Here is a 19,497-nt window from a genome sequence, read left to right on the forward strand (position 1 = left end):
ATAGAGAAAGAGAAGAAGAGAGAGGTAAACAGAAAGAGAAGAAGAGAGAGTAAACAGAAAGAGGAGAAGAGAGAGTAAACAGAAAGAGAAGAAGAGAGGGTAAACAGAAAGAGAAGAAGAGAGAGTAAACAGAAAGAGAAGAAGAGAGAGTAAACAGAAAGAGAAGAAGAGAGAGTAAACAGAAAGAGAAGAGAGAGTAAACAGAAAGAGAAGACGAGAGTAAACAGAAAGAGAAGAAGAGAGAGTAAACAGAAAGAGAAGAAGAGAGAGTAAACAGAAAGAGAAGACGAGAGAGTAACAGAAAGAGAAGAGAGAGTAAACAGAAAGAGAAGAAGAGAGAGTATACAGATAGAGAAGAGAGTAAACAGAAAGAGAAGAAGAGAGTAAACAGAAAGAGAAGAAGAGAGCGTAAACAAAGAGAAGAAGAGAGAGTATACAGAAAGAGAAGAAAGAGAGAGTAAACAGAAAGAGAAGAAGAGAGAGTATACAGAAAGAGAGAGAGAGAGTAAACAGAAGAGAAAGAGAGAGAGTATACAGAGAAGAGAAGAAGAGAGAGTATACAGAAAGAGAAGAAGAGAGAGTATACAGAAAGAGAAGAAGAGAGAGTATAGAGAAAGAGAGAGAAGAGAGAGTAAACAGAAAGAGAAGAAGAGAGAGTAAACAGAAAGAGGAGAAGAGAGAGTAAACAGAAAGAGAAGAAGAGAGAGTAAACAGAAAGAGGAGAAGAGAGAGTAAACAGAAAGAGAAGAATAAAGAGTATAGAGAAAGAGAAGAAGAGAGAGTAAACAGAAAGAGAAGAAGAGAGAGTATAGAGAAAGAGAAGAAGAGAGAGTAAACAGAAAGAGAAGAAGAGAGAGTAAACAGAAAGAGAAGAAGAGAGAGTAAACAGAAAGAGAAGAAGAGAGAGTAAACAGAAAGAGAAGAAGAGAGAGTAAACAGAAAGAGAAGAAGAGAGAGTAAACAGAAAGAGAAGAAGAGAGAGTAAACAGAAAGAGAAGAAGAGAGAGTAAACAGAAAGAGAAGAAGAGAGAGTAAACAGAAAGAGAAGAGAGAGTAAACAGAAAGAGAAGACGAGAGTAAACAGAAAGAGAAGAAGAGAGAGTAAACAGAAAGAGAAGAAGAGAGAGTAAACAGAAAGAGAAGATAGAGAGAGTAAACAGAAAGAGAAGAAGAGAGAGTAAAGAGAAAGAGAAGAAGAGAGTAAACAGAAGAGAAGAAGAGAGTAAACAGAAAGAGAAGAAGAGAGAGTATACAGAAAGAGAAGAAGAGAGAGTATACAGAAAGAGAAGAAGAGAGAGTATACAGAAAGAGAAGAAGAGAGAGTGAAGAGAGTAAACAGAAAGAGAAGAAGAGAGAGTAAACAGAAAGAGAAGAAGAGAGAGTAAACAGAAAGAGAAGAAGAGAGAGTAAACAGAAAGAGAAGAAGAGAGAGTAAACAGAAAGAGAAGACGAGAGTAAACAGAAAGAGAAGAAGAGAGAGTAAACAGAAGAGAAGAAGAGAGAGTAAACAGAAAGAGAAGAAGAGAGAGTATAGAGAAAGAGAAGAAGAGAGAGTAAACAGAAAGAGAAGAAGAGAGAGTAAACAGAAAGAGAAGAGAGTAAACAGAAAGAGAAGAGAGTAAACAGAAAGAGAAGAAGAGAGAGTAAACAGAAAGAGAAGAAGAGAGAGTAAACAGAAAGAGAAGAGAGAGTAAACAGAAAGAGAAGAAGAGAGAGTAAACAGAAAGAGAAGAAGAGAGAGTAAACAGAAAGAGAAGAAGAGAGAGTAAAGAGAAAGAGAAGAAGAGAGAGTAAACATAAAGAGAAGAAGAGAGGGTAAACAGAAAGAGAAGAAGAGAGGGTAAACAGAAAGAGAAGAAGAGAGAGTAAACAGAAAGAGAAGAAGAGAGAGTAAACAGAAAGAGAAGAAGAGAGAGTAAACAGAAAGAGAAGAAGAGAGAGTAAACAGAAAGAGAAGAAGAGAGAGTAAACAGAAAGAGAAGAGAGAGTAAACAGAAAGAGAAGACGAGAGTAAACAGAAAGAGAAGAAGAGAGAGTAAACAGAAAGAGAAGACGAGAGAGTAAACAGAAAGAGAAGAGAGAGTATACAGAAAGAGAAGAAGAGAGAGTATACAGATAGAGAAGAAGAGAGTAAACAGAAAGAGAAGAAGAGAGTAAACAGAAAGAGAAGAAGAGAGCGTAAACAGAAAGAGAAGAAGAGAGAGTATACAGAAAGAGAAGGAGAGAGTAAACAGAAAGAGAAGAAGAGAGTAAACAGAAAGAGAAGAAGAGAGAGTATACAGAAAGAGAAGAAGAGAGAGTATACAGAAAGAGAAGAAGAGAGAGTGAAGAGAGTAAACAGAAAGAGAAGAAGAGAGAGTAAACAGAAAGAGAAGAAGAGAGAGTAAACAGAAAGAGAAGAAGAGAGAGTAAACAGAAACAGAAGAAGAGAGAGTAAACAGAAAGAGAAGACGAGAGTAAACAGAAAGAGAAGAAGAGAGAGTAAACAGAAAGAGAAGACGAGAGAGTAAACAGAAAGAGAAGAGAGAGTAAACAGAAAGAGAAGAAGAGAGAGTATACAGATAGAGAAGAAGAGAGTAAACAGAAAGAGAAGAAGAGAGTAAACAGAAAGAGAAGAAGAGAGCGTAAACAGAAAGAGAAGAAGAGAGAGTATACAGAAAGAGAAGAAGAGAGAGTAAACAGAAAGAGAAGAAGAGAGAGTAAACAGAAAGAGAAGAAGAGAGTAAACAGAAAGAGAAGAAGAGAGAGTATACAGAAAGAGAAGAAGAGAGAGTATACAGAAAGAGAAGAAGAGAGAGTATACAGAAAGAGAAGAAGAGAGAGTGAAGAGAGAGTAAACAGAAAGAGAAGAAGAGAGAGTAAACAGAAAGAGAAGAAGAGAGAGTAAACAGAAAGAGAAGAAGAGAGAGTAAACAGAAAGAGAAGACGAGAGTAAACAGAAAGAGAAGAAGAGAGAGTAAACAGAAAGAGAAGAAGAGAGAGTAAACAGAAAGAGAAGAAGAGAGAGTAAACAGAAAGAGAAGACGAGAGTAAACAGAAAGAGAAGAAGAGAGAGTAAACAGAAAGAGAAGACGAGAGTAAACAGAAAGAGAAGAAGAGAGAGTAAACAGAAAGAGAAGAAGAGAGAGTAAACAGAAAGAGAAGACGAGAGAGTAAACAGAAAGAGAAGAGAGAGTAAACAGAAAGAGAAGAAGAGAGAGTATACAGATAGAGAAGAAGAGAGTAAACAGAAAGAGAAGAAGAGAGTAAATAGAAAGAGAAGAAGAGAGCGTAAACAGAAAGAGAAGAAGAGAGAGTATACAGAAAGAGAAGAAGAGAGAGTAAACAGAAAGAGAAGAAGAGAGAGTAAACAGAAAGAGAAGAAGAGAGAGTAAACAGAAAGAGAAGAAGAGAGAGTATAGAGAAAGAGAAGAAGAGAGAGTATACAGAAAGAGAAGAAGAGAGAGTGAAGAGAGTAAACAGAAAGAGAAGAAGAGAGAGTAAACAGAAAGAGAAGACGAGAGTAAACAGAAAGAGAAGAAGAGAGAGTAAACAGAAAGAGAAGAAGAGAGAGTAAACAGAAAGAGAAGACGAGAGAGTAAACAGAAAGAGAAGAGAGAGTAAACAGAAAGAGAAGAAGAGAGAGTATACAGATAGAGAAGAAGAGAGTAAACAGAAAGAGAAGAAGAGAGTAAATAGAAAGAGAAGAAGAGAGCGTAAACAGAAAGAGAAGAAGAGAGAGTATACAGAAAGAGAAGAAGAGAGAGTAAACAGAAAGAGAAGAAGAGAGAGTAAACAGAAAGAGAAGAAGAGAGAGTAAACAGAAAGAGAAGAAGAGAGTAAACAGAAAGAGAAGAAGAGAGAGTATAGAGAAAGAGAAGAAGAGAGAGTATACAGAAAGAGAAGAAGAGAGAGTGAAGAGAGTAAACAGAAAGAGAAGAAGAGAGAGTAAACAGAAAGAGAAGAAGAGAGAGTAAACAGAAAGAGAAGGAGAGAGTAAACAGAAAGAGAAGAAGAGAGAGTAAACAGAAAGAGAAGAAGAGAGAGTAAACAGAAAGAGAAGAAGAGAGAGTAAACAGAAAGAGAAGAAGAGAGAGTAAACAGAAAGAGAAGAAGAGAGAGTAAACAGAAAGAGAAGAAGAGAGTAAACAGAAAGAGAAGAAGAGAGAGTATACAGAGGGAGAATAAGAGAGAGTAAACAGAAAGAGAAGAGAGTAAACAGAAAGAGAAGAAGAGAGTAAACAGAAAGAGAAGAAGAGAGAGTAAACAGAAAGAGAAGAAGAGAGAGTATACAGAAAGAGAAGAAGAGAGAGTAAACAGAAAGAGAAGAGAGAGTAAACAGAAAGAGAAGAAGAGAGTAAACAGAAAGAGAATAAGAGAGTAAACAGAAAGAGAAGAAGAGAGAGTAAACAGAAAGAGAAGAAGAGAGAGTAAACAGAAAGAGAAGAAGAGAGAGTAAACACCTTCCTAATATTGAGTTGCGCCCCCTTTTGCCCTCAGAACAGCCTCAATTCGTCAGGGCAGGCATGGACTCTACATGGTGTCGAAAGAGTTCCACAGGGGATGCTGGCTCATGACTCCAATGCTTCTCACAGTTGTGTCAAATTAGCTGGACGTCTTTTGGGTGGTGGACCATTCTTGATACACACGGGGAAACTGTTGAGCGTGAAAAACCCAGCAGCGTTGCAGTTCTTGACACAGAGCGGTGCGCCTGGCACCTACTACCATACCCCGTTAAAGGCACTTAAATATTTTGCCTTGCCCATTCACCCTCTGAATGGCACACGTACACAATCCATGTCTCAAGGCTTAACAACCCTTCTTTAACCCGTCTCCTCCCCTTCATCTCCACTGATTTGAAGAGAATTTAACAGGTAACATCAAAAACGGATCGTATCTTTCACCTGGATTCATCTGGTCAGTCCATGTCATGGAAAGAGGTGTTCCTCATGTTTCGTCTGCTCAGTGTATGTCTAGGACAGGAAGTTGGAGCATGTGAACCAGAGCACGCGGGAGGGAGTGTGTGAGAGTGTCTGTGTATACTGTGGTACAGTATGGCGGGTGTGGCGGAAGGAGAAACGGCCCCTCCGGCAGCTGGAAGAACGCCTGTACTGAACCTCCACAGGAAACCCCAGCCAGCCATGGTGTCCGGCTGTAGGACACACACACTCATACTCACAGACACGGGCACATACCCACCCTCTCTCTCAAAAAACACCTGTCAGGCTTTCTTTCACACAGGGGAGAACCCCGTGGGTTTTTCCGCGTATGAACACTTTCCCCAAGAGAAAGCACTTGAGCTAGTGTGACTTTGTGAGACTACCTGTGTGGGTGTTAACGATTTAATCATTTATGGTGTGTGTGTATGAGTGTATGTCATGTGTGTGTGGGAGCATGTGTGACTCCTACAGAGTAGGATCTCGCGTGACCTGGTGTGTGTGTGTGTGTGTGTGTGTGCACATCATTTGAAAGATGTGACACACTTGTGAGAGCATTCGCATGCCTCATAGTCACGTAGATGAAAACAGACTTCTGACCTCTTTTCTACCACTGACTAATCACGCCACAATGCGGCTGCTTGCTGCTTTACGGGTGCTCTACTAGACCCCTGATGTGTTCTGGGAGTTTGGCTGACTTCAAAAGGGGGATCGAGGGAGAACGTAGCAAATGGCGTGCGCCGGGCGGCCCTCTCCATCTGGCCACGGGAACGGGAGGCCCTCTCCATCTGGCCACGGGAACGGGAGGCCCTCTCCATCTGGCCACGGAACGGGAGGCCCTCTCCATCTGGCCACGGAACGGGAGGCCCTCTCCATCTGGCCACGGAACGGGAGGCCCTCTCCATCTGGCCACGGGAACGGGAAGCCCTCTCCATCTGGCCACGGAACGGGAGGCCCTCTCCATCTGGCCACGGGAACGGGAGGCCCTCTCCATCTGGCCACGGGAACGGGAGGCCCTCTCCATCTGGCCACGGGAACGGGAGGCCCTCTCCATCTGGCCACGGAACGGGAGGCCCTCTCCATCTGGCCACGGAACGGGAGGCCCTCTCCATCTGGCCACGGAACGGGAGGCCCTCTCCATCTGGCCACGGAAACGGGAGGCCCTCTCCATCTGGCCACGGAACGGGAGGCCCTCTCCATCTGGCCACGGAACGGGAGGCCCTCTCCATCTGGCCACGGAACGGGAGGCCCTCTCCATCTGGCCACGGAACGGGAGGCCCTCTCCATCTGGCCACGGAACGGGAGGCCCTCTCCATCTGGCCACGGAACGGGAGGCCCTCTCCATCTGGCCACGGAACGGGAGGCCCTCTCCATCTGGCCACGGAACGGGAGGCCCTCTCCATCTGGCCACGGAACGGGAGGCCCTCTTCATCTGGCCACGGAACGGGAGGCCCTTGGTGAAAGACTGGAGAACGTCTGATAAACAGACTCACATGTGATGCCTATCTCCAGACCCTGGCTGTGCTGCTGATCAATGACTATGGGGGCATCGCTGACACACACACACACACACACACACACACACACACACACACACACACACACACACACACACACACACACACACACACACACACACACACACACACACACAAAGGTACGAACAAATGTGAGCAAACACAGATGTGCATATGTACTGGAGGTCGGCCGATTAATCGGGCCGATTTCAAGTTTTCATAACAATCGGAAATCGGTATTTTTGGGCGATTTGCCGTTTAAATTATTTAATCTTTATTTAACTAGGCAAGTCAGTTAAGAACACATTCTTATTTTCAATGACGGCCTAGAACGAGGCAGAACGACAGATTTTTAACCTTGTCAGCTCGGGGGATCCAATCTTGCAACCTTACAGTTAACTAGTCCAATGCTCTAACACCTGATTACATTGCACTCCACGAGGAGCCTGCCTGTTACGTGAATGCAGTAAGCTAAGGTAAGTTGCTAGCTAGCATTAAACTTATCTTATAAAAAACAATCAATCAATGACTGTCATTGCTCCAATGTGTACTTAACCATAAACATCAATGCCTTTCTTAAAATCAATACACAAGTATATATTTTTAAACCTGCATATTTAGCTAAAAGAAATCCAGGTTAGCAGGCAATATTAACCAGGTGAAATTGTGTCATTTCTCTTGCGTTCATTGCACGCAGAGTCAGGGTATATGCAACAGTTTGGGCCGCCTGGCTCTTTGCGAACTAATTTGCCAGAATTTTACGTAATTATGACAACATTGAAGGTTGTGCAATGTAACAGGAATATTTAGACTCATGGATGCCACCCGTTAGATAAAATACGGAACGGAATAAACGTTTTGTTTGAGGTGATAGTTTCCGGATTAGTCAAAGGTATATGGTTTAGAGAGAAATAGTCGACGCGTTATAATTCCTGTAATAACTTGCGGCTGAACTTGACAGGGGTTTCTTCGTTATTTTACCGTTCATGTCTTCCATAGAGAATGTCTTGATCTACTTCAAATAAGGTCTGTTTCGTGCAGGCTTAAACCGCCTCGACGTTTTGATACCCGTGTAAATCTCACTAGGATAAGGTAACGTTTGTCAACATATTTTCATAAATCCACTCTACAAAAAAATGTATCTTCGCTTATATTTAGCCAATATTGATCAGAGTTACCTTGTCCTATGGATATCTCACAGTTATAAAATTGGCACGGTGATGTAAGCCTACACGAAACACAGACCTTATTTTAAGTGAATCTAAAAATAAACCGCTTTTCAGATTTTGCTAGGTGTCATGGGAATTATGACTCGCACTTTGGTCGTCAATTCTTACCATGCCCATTATTAAAATAGGATTTCCTGCATATAGAAATTAAAGTTTATGTTTTCAACATTCATCACAGGTAACTTAAACTCTAGTTTTATTCAAACAGTTGAGAGTATTTGTCTCCTAAGCAGACTCTTCAGTATCATTGTCACTTCAGAGCTGTGTGCGTGTGTGTGTATTTATGTATTATATTAAGTTAAAATAAAAGTGTTCATTGTTCATTCAGTATTGTTGCAATTGTCATTATTACAAAAATGTGTGTGTGTGTATGATATATATATACATTAAAAAAATATGTATTTTTATAAATCGGCCGATTAATCGGTATCGGCTTTTTTTGTCCTCCAATAATCGGTATCGGCATTGAAAAATCATAATCGGTCGACCTCTAATATGTACCTATGTGCGAGCACTCTCTCACACACACAGACGCCTTCACCAGCCTCTCAATCATGTCCTTAACCATAGCAAGGCGAAGAAAGGAGGGAGGGAGGAAACGGGGGAGACAAGGGAGGAGAGATGTAAGACTCATCCGATCTGATGAGCCTGAGGTTATAGGAGGGCCTTTTTAGCCGAGATAAAAACACAAATCATGTCGTTAATTTGCATGTGAGATTTAGTTGGGCACGATGCAAGCAGTTTAATCTAAGGACTGTTACTGTGTGGGGAGGTGAGGTAGGAGAGATGAGAGAGAGGGAGGAGAGATGAGAGAGAGGTAGGAGAGATGAGAGAGAGGGAGGAGAGATGAGAGAGAGGGAGGAGAGATGAGAGAGAGGGAGGAGAGATGAGAGAGAGGGAGGAGAGATGAGAGAGAGGGAGGAGAGATGAGAGAGAGGTAGGAGAGATGAGAGAGAGGTAGGAGAGATGAGAGAGAGGTAGGAGAGATGAGAGAGAGGGAGGAGAGATGAGAGAGAGGTAGGAGAGATGAGAGAGAGGGAGGAGAGATGAGAGAGAGGTAGGAGAGATGAGAGAGAGGTAGGAGAGATGAGAGAGAGGTAGGAGAGATGAGAGAGAGGGAGGAGAGATGAGAGAGAGGGAGGAGAGATGAGAGAGAGGGAGGAGAGATGAGAGAGAGGGAGGAGAGATGAGAGAGAGGTAGGAGAGATGAGAGAGAGGGAGGAGAGATGAGAGAGAGGGAGGAGAGATGAGAGAGAGGGAGGGAGGAGAGATGAGAGAGAGGGAGGAGAGATGAGAGAGAGGGAGGGAGGAGAGATGAGAGGGAGGGAGGAGAGATGAGAGGGAGGGAGGAGAGATGAGCGAGAGGTAGGAGAGATGAGAGAGGGAGGAGAGAGGGGGTCAAGAAGGAGAGATGAGAGAGAGAAGGGGTCAGGAAGGAGAGATGAGAGAGAGGGAGGAGACAGGGGGTCAGGAAGTAGAGATGAGAGAGAGGGAGGAAAGAGGGGGTCAGGAAGGAGAGATGAGAGAGAGGGAGGAGAGAAGGGGTCAGGAAGGAGAGATGAGAGAGAGGGAGGAGACAGGGGGTCAGGAAGTAGAGATGAGAGAGAGGGAGGAAAGAGGGGGTCAGGAAGGAGAGATGAGAGAGAGGGAGGAGAGAGTGGGTGAGGAAGGAGAGATGAGAGAGAGGGAGGAGAGAGTGGGTGATGAAGGAGAGATGAGAGAGAGGGAGGAGAGAGTGGGTGAGGAAGGAGAGATGAGAGAGGGAGGAGAGAGGGGGTCAGGAAGGAGAGATAAGCGAGAGGGAGGAGAGAAGGGGTCAGGAAGGAGAGATGAGAGAAAGGGAGGAGTGGGTCAGGAAGGAAAGATGCGAGAGAGAGGGAGGAGAGAGGGGGTCAGGAAGGAGAGATGAGAGAGAGGGAGGAGAGAGGTCAGGAAGTAGAGATGAGAGAGAGAGAGGAGGTCAGGAAGGAGAGATGAGAGAGAGGGAGGAGAGGGGGGGTCAGGAAGGAGAGATGAGAGAGAAGGAGGAGAGAGGGGGTCAGGAAGGAGAGATGAGAGAGAAGGAGGAGAGAGGGGGTCAGGAAGGAGAGATGAGAGAGAAGGAGGAGAGATGAGGTCAGGAAGAAGAGATGAGAGAGAGGGAGGAGAGAGTGGGTCAGGAAGGAGAGATGAGAGAGAAGGAGGAGAGAGGGGGTCAGGAAGGAGAGATGAGAGAGAAGGAGGAGAGAGGGGGTCAGGAAGGAGAGATGAGAGAGGGGGTCAGGACGGAGAGATGAGAGAGGGGGTCAGGACGGAGAGATGAGAGAGTGTTGTTGTGTGTTCTGTCTACTCTAACGATGCTGCCTCCTTTCTTCTCTCCTTTCTTCTCTCCTCTTTCCAGATGCTGCACCCCCCCCCCCCCCCCCCACCTCACCTCGTGTCAAGTGTAATCAGCTGACCCTGTCAGTGTGTGAGGCTCTGTAGCAACGGGCTGTTAGGGTAAACAGGCCTCACCGGGCTCTGTGTTTGGGCTGCTGAGTCTGTGATGGACGTTCACACACAAACACAAACACACACACATATGCTTGCAAAGCACACACGAACCTTCACACGCACACAACCTACAAGCAGACAGACCGAGAGCATGTTACGTGTCCTGAAGGACACACAGTCCACATCTCAACGAAGAGACGATACATTTTCCTTTCTCCCGTGCAGCTACAGCACAACTGTCAGCCCCCTGCAAGCTCACGTTATCCGTAGTGGTGTAGACCGTAGTGGTGTAGGGTCTACACCGTAGTGGTGTAGACCCGCATGAAAACCCCTCCGACTGCCCGACCCCTTGTCGGCTTTAACTGCTGAATATGTTTGGTATCCAACGTATAGGCCTGAACCACTATGAACCATGAGGGGAACACTAATATGTGTGGTAGCCTTGACAAGCAGACTCATACAACCTTCAAATGCAATTTACATGTCAACTCTTATTCTGAAGGCTTTGGATCGATACTTAAAGTGCTTTTTTCCCACTACCAGCGCCGACCTTAAACATGGGAGACAGCCTGTCGTGGTGTACATGGACCCAGATGTTTTGGAATCCTAAAAGAGCTTTGGGAGGGGACCGTAATGACCCTTTCTAAGACTGACATTACCTCAGAGGTTAAATGCCCACTTTTCGAACCAAACTTCATCCCAGTGCCATGAGTAGGTGGTATGTAAACGGAGGGTTAATGGTAACTGCCGGATGGCTGTACCTATGGAACCAAAATGGCGGCTGTAATGAGCCAGTGGCTTACCTCGCCTTCCCTGTGCCATGGCCGCCCGTTCTGCGGGTACTTGCTCTGGCTCTGCCGTTTCTTCTGCCCTCCGTCAGCGAATTTGCACAGTAAAGGCTCATTGGGAGCTGCAGAGAGAGAGAAAGAGAGAGAGAGAGGGAGAGAGAGACAGAGAGAGAGAGAGGGGGTTAGTGAAAACAGAAACCAACGTCAGGAAGACTGAAACAGTAACCCTTCTGAAGAACCCGAGCCCTTTTGATGTCCCTCCCTCCCTCCCTCCCTCCCTCCCTCCCTCCCTCCCTCCCTCCCTCCCTCCCGCGGAGTGCCTTGTGAAACTCCCAGACACTTAGTCTTGGCAAGGCCCTTCCTTCTCCCAGCCTCAGCCCCACTGGCAGCCCTTGAAAGAGCATAGCTGGGTATTGTTGAAATAACAACCAGGAGTAATCGCTCTCGTAAATTGCGTAGATACGGTATTGTTTCAGTGCTCCGTCGGCCAAAGCTCCTTTCTGCTCGGCATTCCCGTTCCCTCCTATACAATCCCCCCCCCCCCCCCCCCCCCCCCCCCCCCCCTCCGCAACCGGTGAGGCTTCTCGTCGGGCTACAGTCCAGTGTTTGGATGAGAACGTGAGAATGTGTGTTGTTCCCTGAGTGACCACAGGGGGGAGTCTATCCATGTGCTGCTACTAGCAGCTACAGTATATGCAATGAGAGAAATGCGAATGGACAGAAACATTGCAAGCCACTTAGGGGGAAATATCACACACACAAAGCCATTCATCACTTTCTGTTATTTCATATCAGATCCCATACAGTCACCCAGGAAGTAGCCTCAAAACATGAATGGACTATCTGCACACACAAGAGGCAACGGCCAGGATTGGCCAATTGACATTTCATGGGATCTCAACTCCTGGATATAGTCCCATCTCTAGATAATGTAGATAATCCCAGCAGCACCCAAGACATAATTGCCATGACGAGTTAGCTTTTCGGGGCGTGATACGTAGTTGTCAGAACAACTCTCTAAAGGCCATGTTCTCCCACTACAGCAGGTGACTTTCAAACCAGGTACAAAGTCAGAGGAAAGACAGAGCCACCGAGGGCTGGAATGAAAGTAGACGAAAAGGAGAAGAAAAAGCCCTTAGTGAGCGGTTTCTCCTGAGAAACGGGTGGCTCTTTTGGCCAGGGATTGGGGGGGGGGGGGTCTTTACTGTGTCCGTCCCCTTTTCGTTTTTTTTTTGTGTGTGTCAGCGAGATTGGTATCTCTGTGTAGAAGGGAACTGTAGAGATGAGAGAGACAGAGAGAGAGAGAGCGAGAGACAGAGAGAGAGAGAGACAGAGAGACAGAGAGAGCGAGAGAGACAGAGAGAGAGAGAGAAAGAGAGAGAGAGAGAGAGAGAGAGAGAGAGAGAGAGAGAGAAAGAGAGAGAGAGAGAGAGAGAGAGAGAGAGAGAGAGAGAGAGAGAGCGAGAGTACACTAGCTGAAGGATCAAACGAAAGGGCTGCGCTGTGGGCCGACGTGAGCCAGCCTTGTCCAAACACCGTTCCCCTGCACCTGCACCTGCCGCTCCGAGCCGAGCGGAAAGGTGACCTGTCATCGCATTCGCATTAGAGGCGTTCTGACGATACCGACGCAGGTGTTGTCTGTGGCGTGAGGCGCTGGACGCGACCTTTCAGCTCCCACTCCCGAATTTGACACAGACAGGAGCCTCATCGACGCTTTAATCTCAATTCCCCAGATGTCCGTCCACTGAGGACAAGGCCAACCACACCACGGGAAAGAGAGCAATTATGGTGTCCATATTAGGACAGCCTCAGTTGCGACGGACAATTCCTGATGAGACGGCGGATGTCCTAATATGGACACCCTATTCAACAGTGGACGTTTCCATGCGTTTGATGCCCTTCCCTTTGTTCTCTTCTGGCCATTGCAATGAGCCGTCCTCCCTCCACCAGCTTCCTCACTGTAACCTTGGTCAAGCGATGATGCGGTAGATAGAACACACAGAGACATTATTTGTTTGCCTATTACAGGAAGCGAGTGAAAAGCAGATGAGGGAGGCAAAGATGCAAATGAACGGGGGATTCGGGGAACAAACTCTTCAGACTTCAAACCCACAGGGGTGGAGATGTTGATGGGGGAAAAAACAAGAAAACCTTCTGAAAGCTCTCTCTGCCCGTCTTCTCAGGGAGGTAATTAGCGGTCTGGCTAATTTAGTGGATCTGACATGCAGCAACACTGACGTCCCATGAACAGGCCTCCAGCTCCCACAACACAACGGCTAATTTGTTGAAATTTAGAGCCCAAAATCTACAGCCTCTCCTGGCCTTCCCCAGCCTCCCCCTGCTGCCACTATGCTGAAAATGAAACAGAAGAATGCCTAATGACCCAGCTATAGTACTTTGCCCATATTGTGGCTTTACTGGCTTATGGCTCCGACTTTCACATTGGGCCGCCGCCTCAGTCGATCTGTGGAATTCCGAGAGAAAAACGTTTTCCCACATCTACCAATTTAGCACTATTTAATGACGAAAACATTTGGGAAAGAGGAAAAGTACTTTTTGTCCCGAGGTCAACAATGGACGCTAACAAGGTACTCTACGAGAACTCTTAATTAGTCTTTATGCGCGTTGCCATGGTAACAGGTCAACACATTTGTGAGGGTTGGGGAACACACACTCGTTCTCTCTCTCGCACACACACACTAGGATGCCATTACGGCAAACACCGTGAGCTGTAATGGTGGAAACCTTTCACCTGGAGTCAAGCGGCTGGATTAGAAACGACCTCACTAGCTTGGAGGCACGACACATGGTCACACGATGGCTACTCTGCTTCGTTTACATCCGAAACCCCGATGTCCTAGTCCTTAATATGTGTGTCTGTACTCAATTCATCCTTGAACTCTAACCCCCATGGTTCAACCACAGCAGTATGACCAAAAACCTCCAGCCCTCCACATCACAGTGTATTGTACAATGTGCAGAACATCTGTCTGTTACAATGAAAGCTACTTGTTAGTTCATCAGAAATCCTAACATTTTACACTTCAATTCAGAAACATTTTTTCCCCGTTCTTTAAACTAAAAACAACAGTCTTATTGGCTTTGAAATAACAACTTGTGAATGTCAATTCAGCACGCTACGCGTCCTGCCTCCGTTCTCCCTGTTATTCCTCAGAAGCGTGTTGAACTGTACATCTGGCGGTCTGAATGGCAGAATCAATGCAGGAATGCCCAGAACTGCGTCAGGGTGGGGGCCCATTGAATCAAGCAGCTTTAAACCGTCAAGCTAGTTACAAAAGAGGCCTCTCTCAAGGCAATTGCAGAGCGAGGAAGGAGGAGGATTTGAGTCAAACCAGCATCGCTTTGTACTGTGCGGGTAAAGCACTGTCAATGATAAATGGATAGAGGCCTATTCATTGCTCTCTACAACAGTAAGCAGAAGACGATTCATCAAAAGGCAACATCTCTACGGCACAAGAACTCCCACAACAACCAGCATGACTTATGAACTTCTGTACTTTCGTAACAGTATGTCTAACTCTGTCAGTTCTGATTACCGCCTTCACTATTAGTGCTTATTCTTATACAAGAAAGACGACTCCTCGATATAACTTCAGAATGAGGCTTTATTCGAATTTGGCTTCACCCTGCTTCCTCCCTGCTGGGAAGAATTCACAATACATTTAAATAGCCTAATTGGGATCAGAATGGTTGACCTGTTAACTTTGGGGAGAGAGTTGACCGACTGGCCGTCATTTTGTCCGAGAGACTGCGAGGGGGAAAAAAAGAGAGACCGAAACAGAAAAACAAAGACAAATGGAAAAGCAGACGGAGAGACGCGAAGATGTTCGTCTGAGCAAAACGAGGAAGAAAACCGCCGCTCTCTGGCCACAAAGAGACAATCTGGCTGAGTTGCGGCGATGTGGAGGGGAGCGGTGGAGCATAAATAAGCGACGAGACGATATCCCTCATATGCAGAGGTTAACAGCAGCTCCCACCACCCAAATCCCCCTTTTCACCACACCAGTGGGCTAGACGCAGACGGCTCGCCGGCCCTGCGGAAGAAGCGGTGGCCCCTCTCGAAGGGTTCCGATTTGACGGCTCTACGTCAAATAGCCCTCGCAACAACTGCCAGCCAGCGTCAAGGCGTCCTTGAGGATGGAAACGAAGACTGCCTGTCGGGCCTTTTCGCTGACGGCAGCGACGGGAGGGGCTCAGCACCCGACTCAATGTCCTGATAAGCAGATGCAGCTACAGAGAGAGAGAGAGAGAGAAAGATCCATAATGTAAACGGGGAGGATGACGAGGATGTCAATAAACTCCTCTCTCTCTCTCACCCTCTCCGAGTCAATATGGTTACACAATGTATGGGTATTGATCGCCCCCAGGGCTCATGCAGCAAGCCGTCCTGGTCTGAGATGTTATTATGGATTACGGGAAAGGACCCCCTCAATGCAAAGAGGTGATAGGTAGGGGCTGATCAATGAGCTGTTGCACACTTAACAAGAGTAATGTAGTCTCTCTCTCTCTCAAATTCAAATTCAAATTTTCAAATTCAAGCTGCTTTATTGGCATGAAAAACATTGTGTCAATATTGCCAAAGCAACAATGTATACAATATACATTGTAATAAAAAATAAAAAAATTAAACTATAACTAACTTATAACTAAATAACGGTCATCTTCACCATTACATCGGTACTACAACTACTATCATCATTACCACCACTACCACCACCACCATCATTAAACTGCTATCATTACCATTACCACCCATACCACTACTATTTGGAATGATAAACAACAATAATAGTAATAACAATAACAGTAATAACAATAACAGTCATAATAAGTAAGTTACTGCTTACTATGCAGATGTTATTATTCAGTGTCCCTCAGGCTATGGCAGGCAAATACATATTTGGCTGCAAGAGGAGCCATTGCTCCTTCGCCCATGAGTATTTTTAGTTTTTCCTCTGGGTTTAATAAGTTAAAATTTGGAATAAATGTAGTCATTTCTGTGAATAATGAATCACTTGGTGAGGAATATTTATCACAGTAAAGGAGAAAGTGCATCTCTGTTTCTACCTCCCCTGTCGTGCAGTGACCACATACTCGCTCCTCTTTGGGTAGCCATGTCTTTTTATGTCTGCCGGTTTCTATTGCCAATCGGTGGTCACTCAGCCTGTACTTGGTAAGGATCTGTCTCTGTGTAACGGCATTCCTCCTCCTCTTCATACGAAGAGGAGGAGTAGTGATTCGACCAAAATGCAGCGGGTTGTGAATACATAATGATTTATTAAAGCAAACGACGAAACACGAAAACAAACACTTGGAAGGATTACAAAATAACAAAAACGAATGTAGACTGACCTAAACCATGAGAACTTACATATAACACGAAGCACGTAGGAACAGGTACAGACTATCACAAACGAACGAACAAACGCTACAGTCCCGTGTGGTGCGCAGACACAGACACGGACGACAATCACCCACAAACAAACAGTGAGAACAACCTACCTTAATATGACTCTCAATCAGAGGAAACGTCAAACACCTGCCTCTAATTGAGAGCCATACCAGGCAACCCAAAACCAACATAGAAACAGAAAACATAGACTGCCCACCCAAAACTCACGCCCTGACTAATAAACACATACCAAACAACAGAAAACAGGTCAGGAACGTGACACTCTGCTTCGTATCTCTGACAGAGTAGAGATATTCAGCCAATTCATATTCTCTGTTTAGGGTCAGATAGCAATTTAGTCGGCTTTGGGATTTTGTTTCGTTTTTCCAATGTTGTATATATGAGTCCTTTGATTGGTTCATGATTTTGTTTATTGGAATTATTTATTTTGAAGCAGTGCTGGTGTCAGCTTGGTTGGTTAGGTCCAACACCAGCTGACAGAGGGCTCGTTTCTGGGCTCAGCTCTTGGGTTTGAAATGCTTTAAATTGCAGACTCGAATTTGGACTTGAATTTAGATGTAGCCAAAATTTTAATGATCTTTTCTGTATTTTCATTATTACTGGAAAGCGGCCCAATTCTGCCCTACATGCATTAGTTGGTGTATTTCTCTGGACTTGTAGGATTTTCCGACAGAATTCTGCATGTAGGGCTTCAATTGGATGTTTGTCCCACATTTTAAAGTCCAGTTTATTGAGTGGCCCCCAAACCTCACTTCCATAAAGAGCTATTGGTAGGATTACACTGTCAAATATTTTGGTCCAAATTCTAATTGGGATGTTGATTTTGAATAATTTCATTTTTATTGCATACAATGCTCTGCGGGCTTTTTCTTTGAGTGCATTCACTGCCCTATTAAAGTTTCCCGATGCAGATATGGTCAGACCAAGGTAGGTGTAATTTTTTGTGTGTTCAATGATGGTGTTGTTCAGGGTGAATTTATATTTGTGTTTCTGACATCTGTTTTGTTTTTGGAAAATCATGATTTTAGTTTTTGGGAAATTTACTGCCAGGGCCCAATTATGGCAATATTGCTCTAGAATATTAACGTTCTGTTGAAGACCTTCTTTGGTTGGTGATAGAAGTACCAAGTCATCAGCATATAGCAGGTATTTCACCTCTGTGTCAAATAGTGTGAGTCCTGGGGCTGGAGAATGGTCCAACATGTCTGCTAATTCATTGATATAAATGTTGAAAAGATTTGGACTCAAACTACAGCCTTGTCTCACACCTCGACATTGTGAAAAGAATTCTGTTCTTTGGTTTTTGATTTTTATTGCACACTTGTTTTCTGTGTACATACATTTTTATTTATTCATACACCTTACCACCAAGCCCACTTTGGGGAATTTTGTAGAATAGCCCTTCGTGCCAAATAGAATCAAATGCTTTTTTAAAGTCAATAAAGCAAGCAAAGATTTTGCCCTCTTTTTTTTGGTGGACGTGTTTAGTAATTAGTGTGTGTAAGGTGTATATATGGTCAGTAGTGCGATGGTTAGGGAGAAAGCCAATTTGACATTTAGTTATTACATTTTTTTTCTTGAAGAAAGGTTTGAATTCTTGAATTCAAAATGCTACAGAAAACCTTTCCCAAGTTGCTGTTTACACAAATTCCCCTGTAATTACTGGGGTCTGATTTCTCTCTCTCTCTAAAAATGAGAATCAAAAATGTCAACGGGACAACAGTAACAACAATAACCAAGGGTCAAAATAACCATACATTCAACAATAACAATAAGCATACAGTAGAGGACATGTGCAGGTTGATTGGTCTGTCAGACACTGTTCCTCAACTTATGGCAGGCAGCAATGTAGTGCGCTGCCAACCCACAGCTCTCTGTGTCCTCCCCCAACAGGATGGGTAGCCTATCCTCATCAGAGAGGTATTTGAAACCTTGAATAAGAGTTTCAAATTTGGGGAAATGACACTCTCTAATTGTTTTATATTTTTGACATTTTGTCAGGAAATGCAGCTCCGTCTCAGGTTCTGCTGGTGTGCAGTGGTTGTACAGCCTTTCCTCTACAGGGAGCCAGGTTTTCCTGTGTCTACCCTTCTCAATGGCAAGGCTGTGCTCACTGAGCCTGTACTTTGTCAAGGTTTTTCTAAGGTTTTGATCAGTAACCATGGTCAAATATTTAGCCACGGTGTACTGTCGATTTACATTTTACATTTTTACATTTTAGTCATTTAGCAGACGCTCTTATCCAGAGCGACTTACAGTAGAGTGCATACATTTTATTACATTTACATACTGAGACAAGGATATCCCTACCGGCCAAACCCTCCCTAACCCGGACGACGCTATGCCAATTGTGCGTCGCCCCACGGACCTCCCGGTTGCGGCAGAGCCTGGGCGTGAACCCAGAGATTCTGGTGGCGCAGCTAGCACTGCGATGCAGTACCCTAGACCACTGCGCCACCCGGGAGATTTAGGGCCAGATAGCACTGCATTTTGCTTTGTGTTTGTGCTTGTGTTTCCCAATAAGCAATGTAGTTTTGTTTTGACTGTGTTGTAATTTGGTTTATTCTGATTGACTGGATGTTTTGGTCCTGAGGCTTCAGTGTGTTAGTAGAACAGGTTTGTGAACTCCCAGGACCAGCTGGATGAGGGGACTCTTTTCTTTGCTCAACTCTTGGTATTGCAGGGCTTGGTAATGATATGAGAGGGGGTCACTGTATTTTAGATGTTTCCAAAACTTAATTGCTCTTTTTTGAGTTTTTATTATTAATGGATATTGGCCTAATTCTGCCCTGCATGCATTGTTTGTAGTTTTCCTCTGGACATGTAGGATAATCTTACAGAACTCTGCATGCAGGGTTTCAATGGGGTGTTTGTCCCATTTGATGAAATCTTGTTTTGCAAGTGGACCCCACACCTCGCTGCCATATAATACTACAGAAAACCTTCCCCAGGTTACTGTTCACACAAATGCCTCTGTAATTGTTAGGGTCAAATTTGTCTCCGTTTTTAAAGATTGGGGTTATGAGTCCTTGATCCTAGATGTCAGGGAAATAACCTACACTCAGGATCAAATTAAACAGTTTTAATATAGCCAATTGAAATTTTGCACTAGTGAGTTTGAGCATCTCATTTAGGATGCCA

At 44.7% G+C, this 19,497-nt stretch overlaps 1 protein-coding gene across 1 annotated transcript in view; it reads right to left on the reverse strand.

The window, feature by feature from the left end:
- Window positions 1-19,497, reverse strand: part of LOC120022862 (RNA-binding motif, single-stranded-interacting protein 3-like) — a 195,614-nt gene that overhangs the window by 51,519 nt on the left and 124,598 nt on the right. The window contains exon 6 of the mRNA XM_038966907.1: window positions 10,938-11,044. Coding sequence (XP_038822835.1) covers window positions 10,938-11,044 — 107 coding nt within the window. The remainder of the gene's footprint in view (window positions 1-10,937; window positions 11,045-19,497) is intronic.

Source organism: Salvelinus namaycush, chromosome 27 (genome assembly GCF_016432855.1).
Source record: "Salvelinus namaycush isolate Seneca chromosome 27, SaNama_1.0, whole genome shotgun sequence".
NCBI classification, from domain to species: domain Eukaryota; kingdom Metazoa; phylum Chordata; class Actinopteri; order Salmoniformes; family Salmonidae; genus Salvelinus; species Salvelinus namaycush.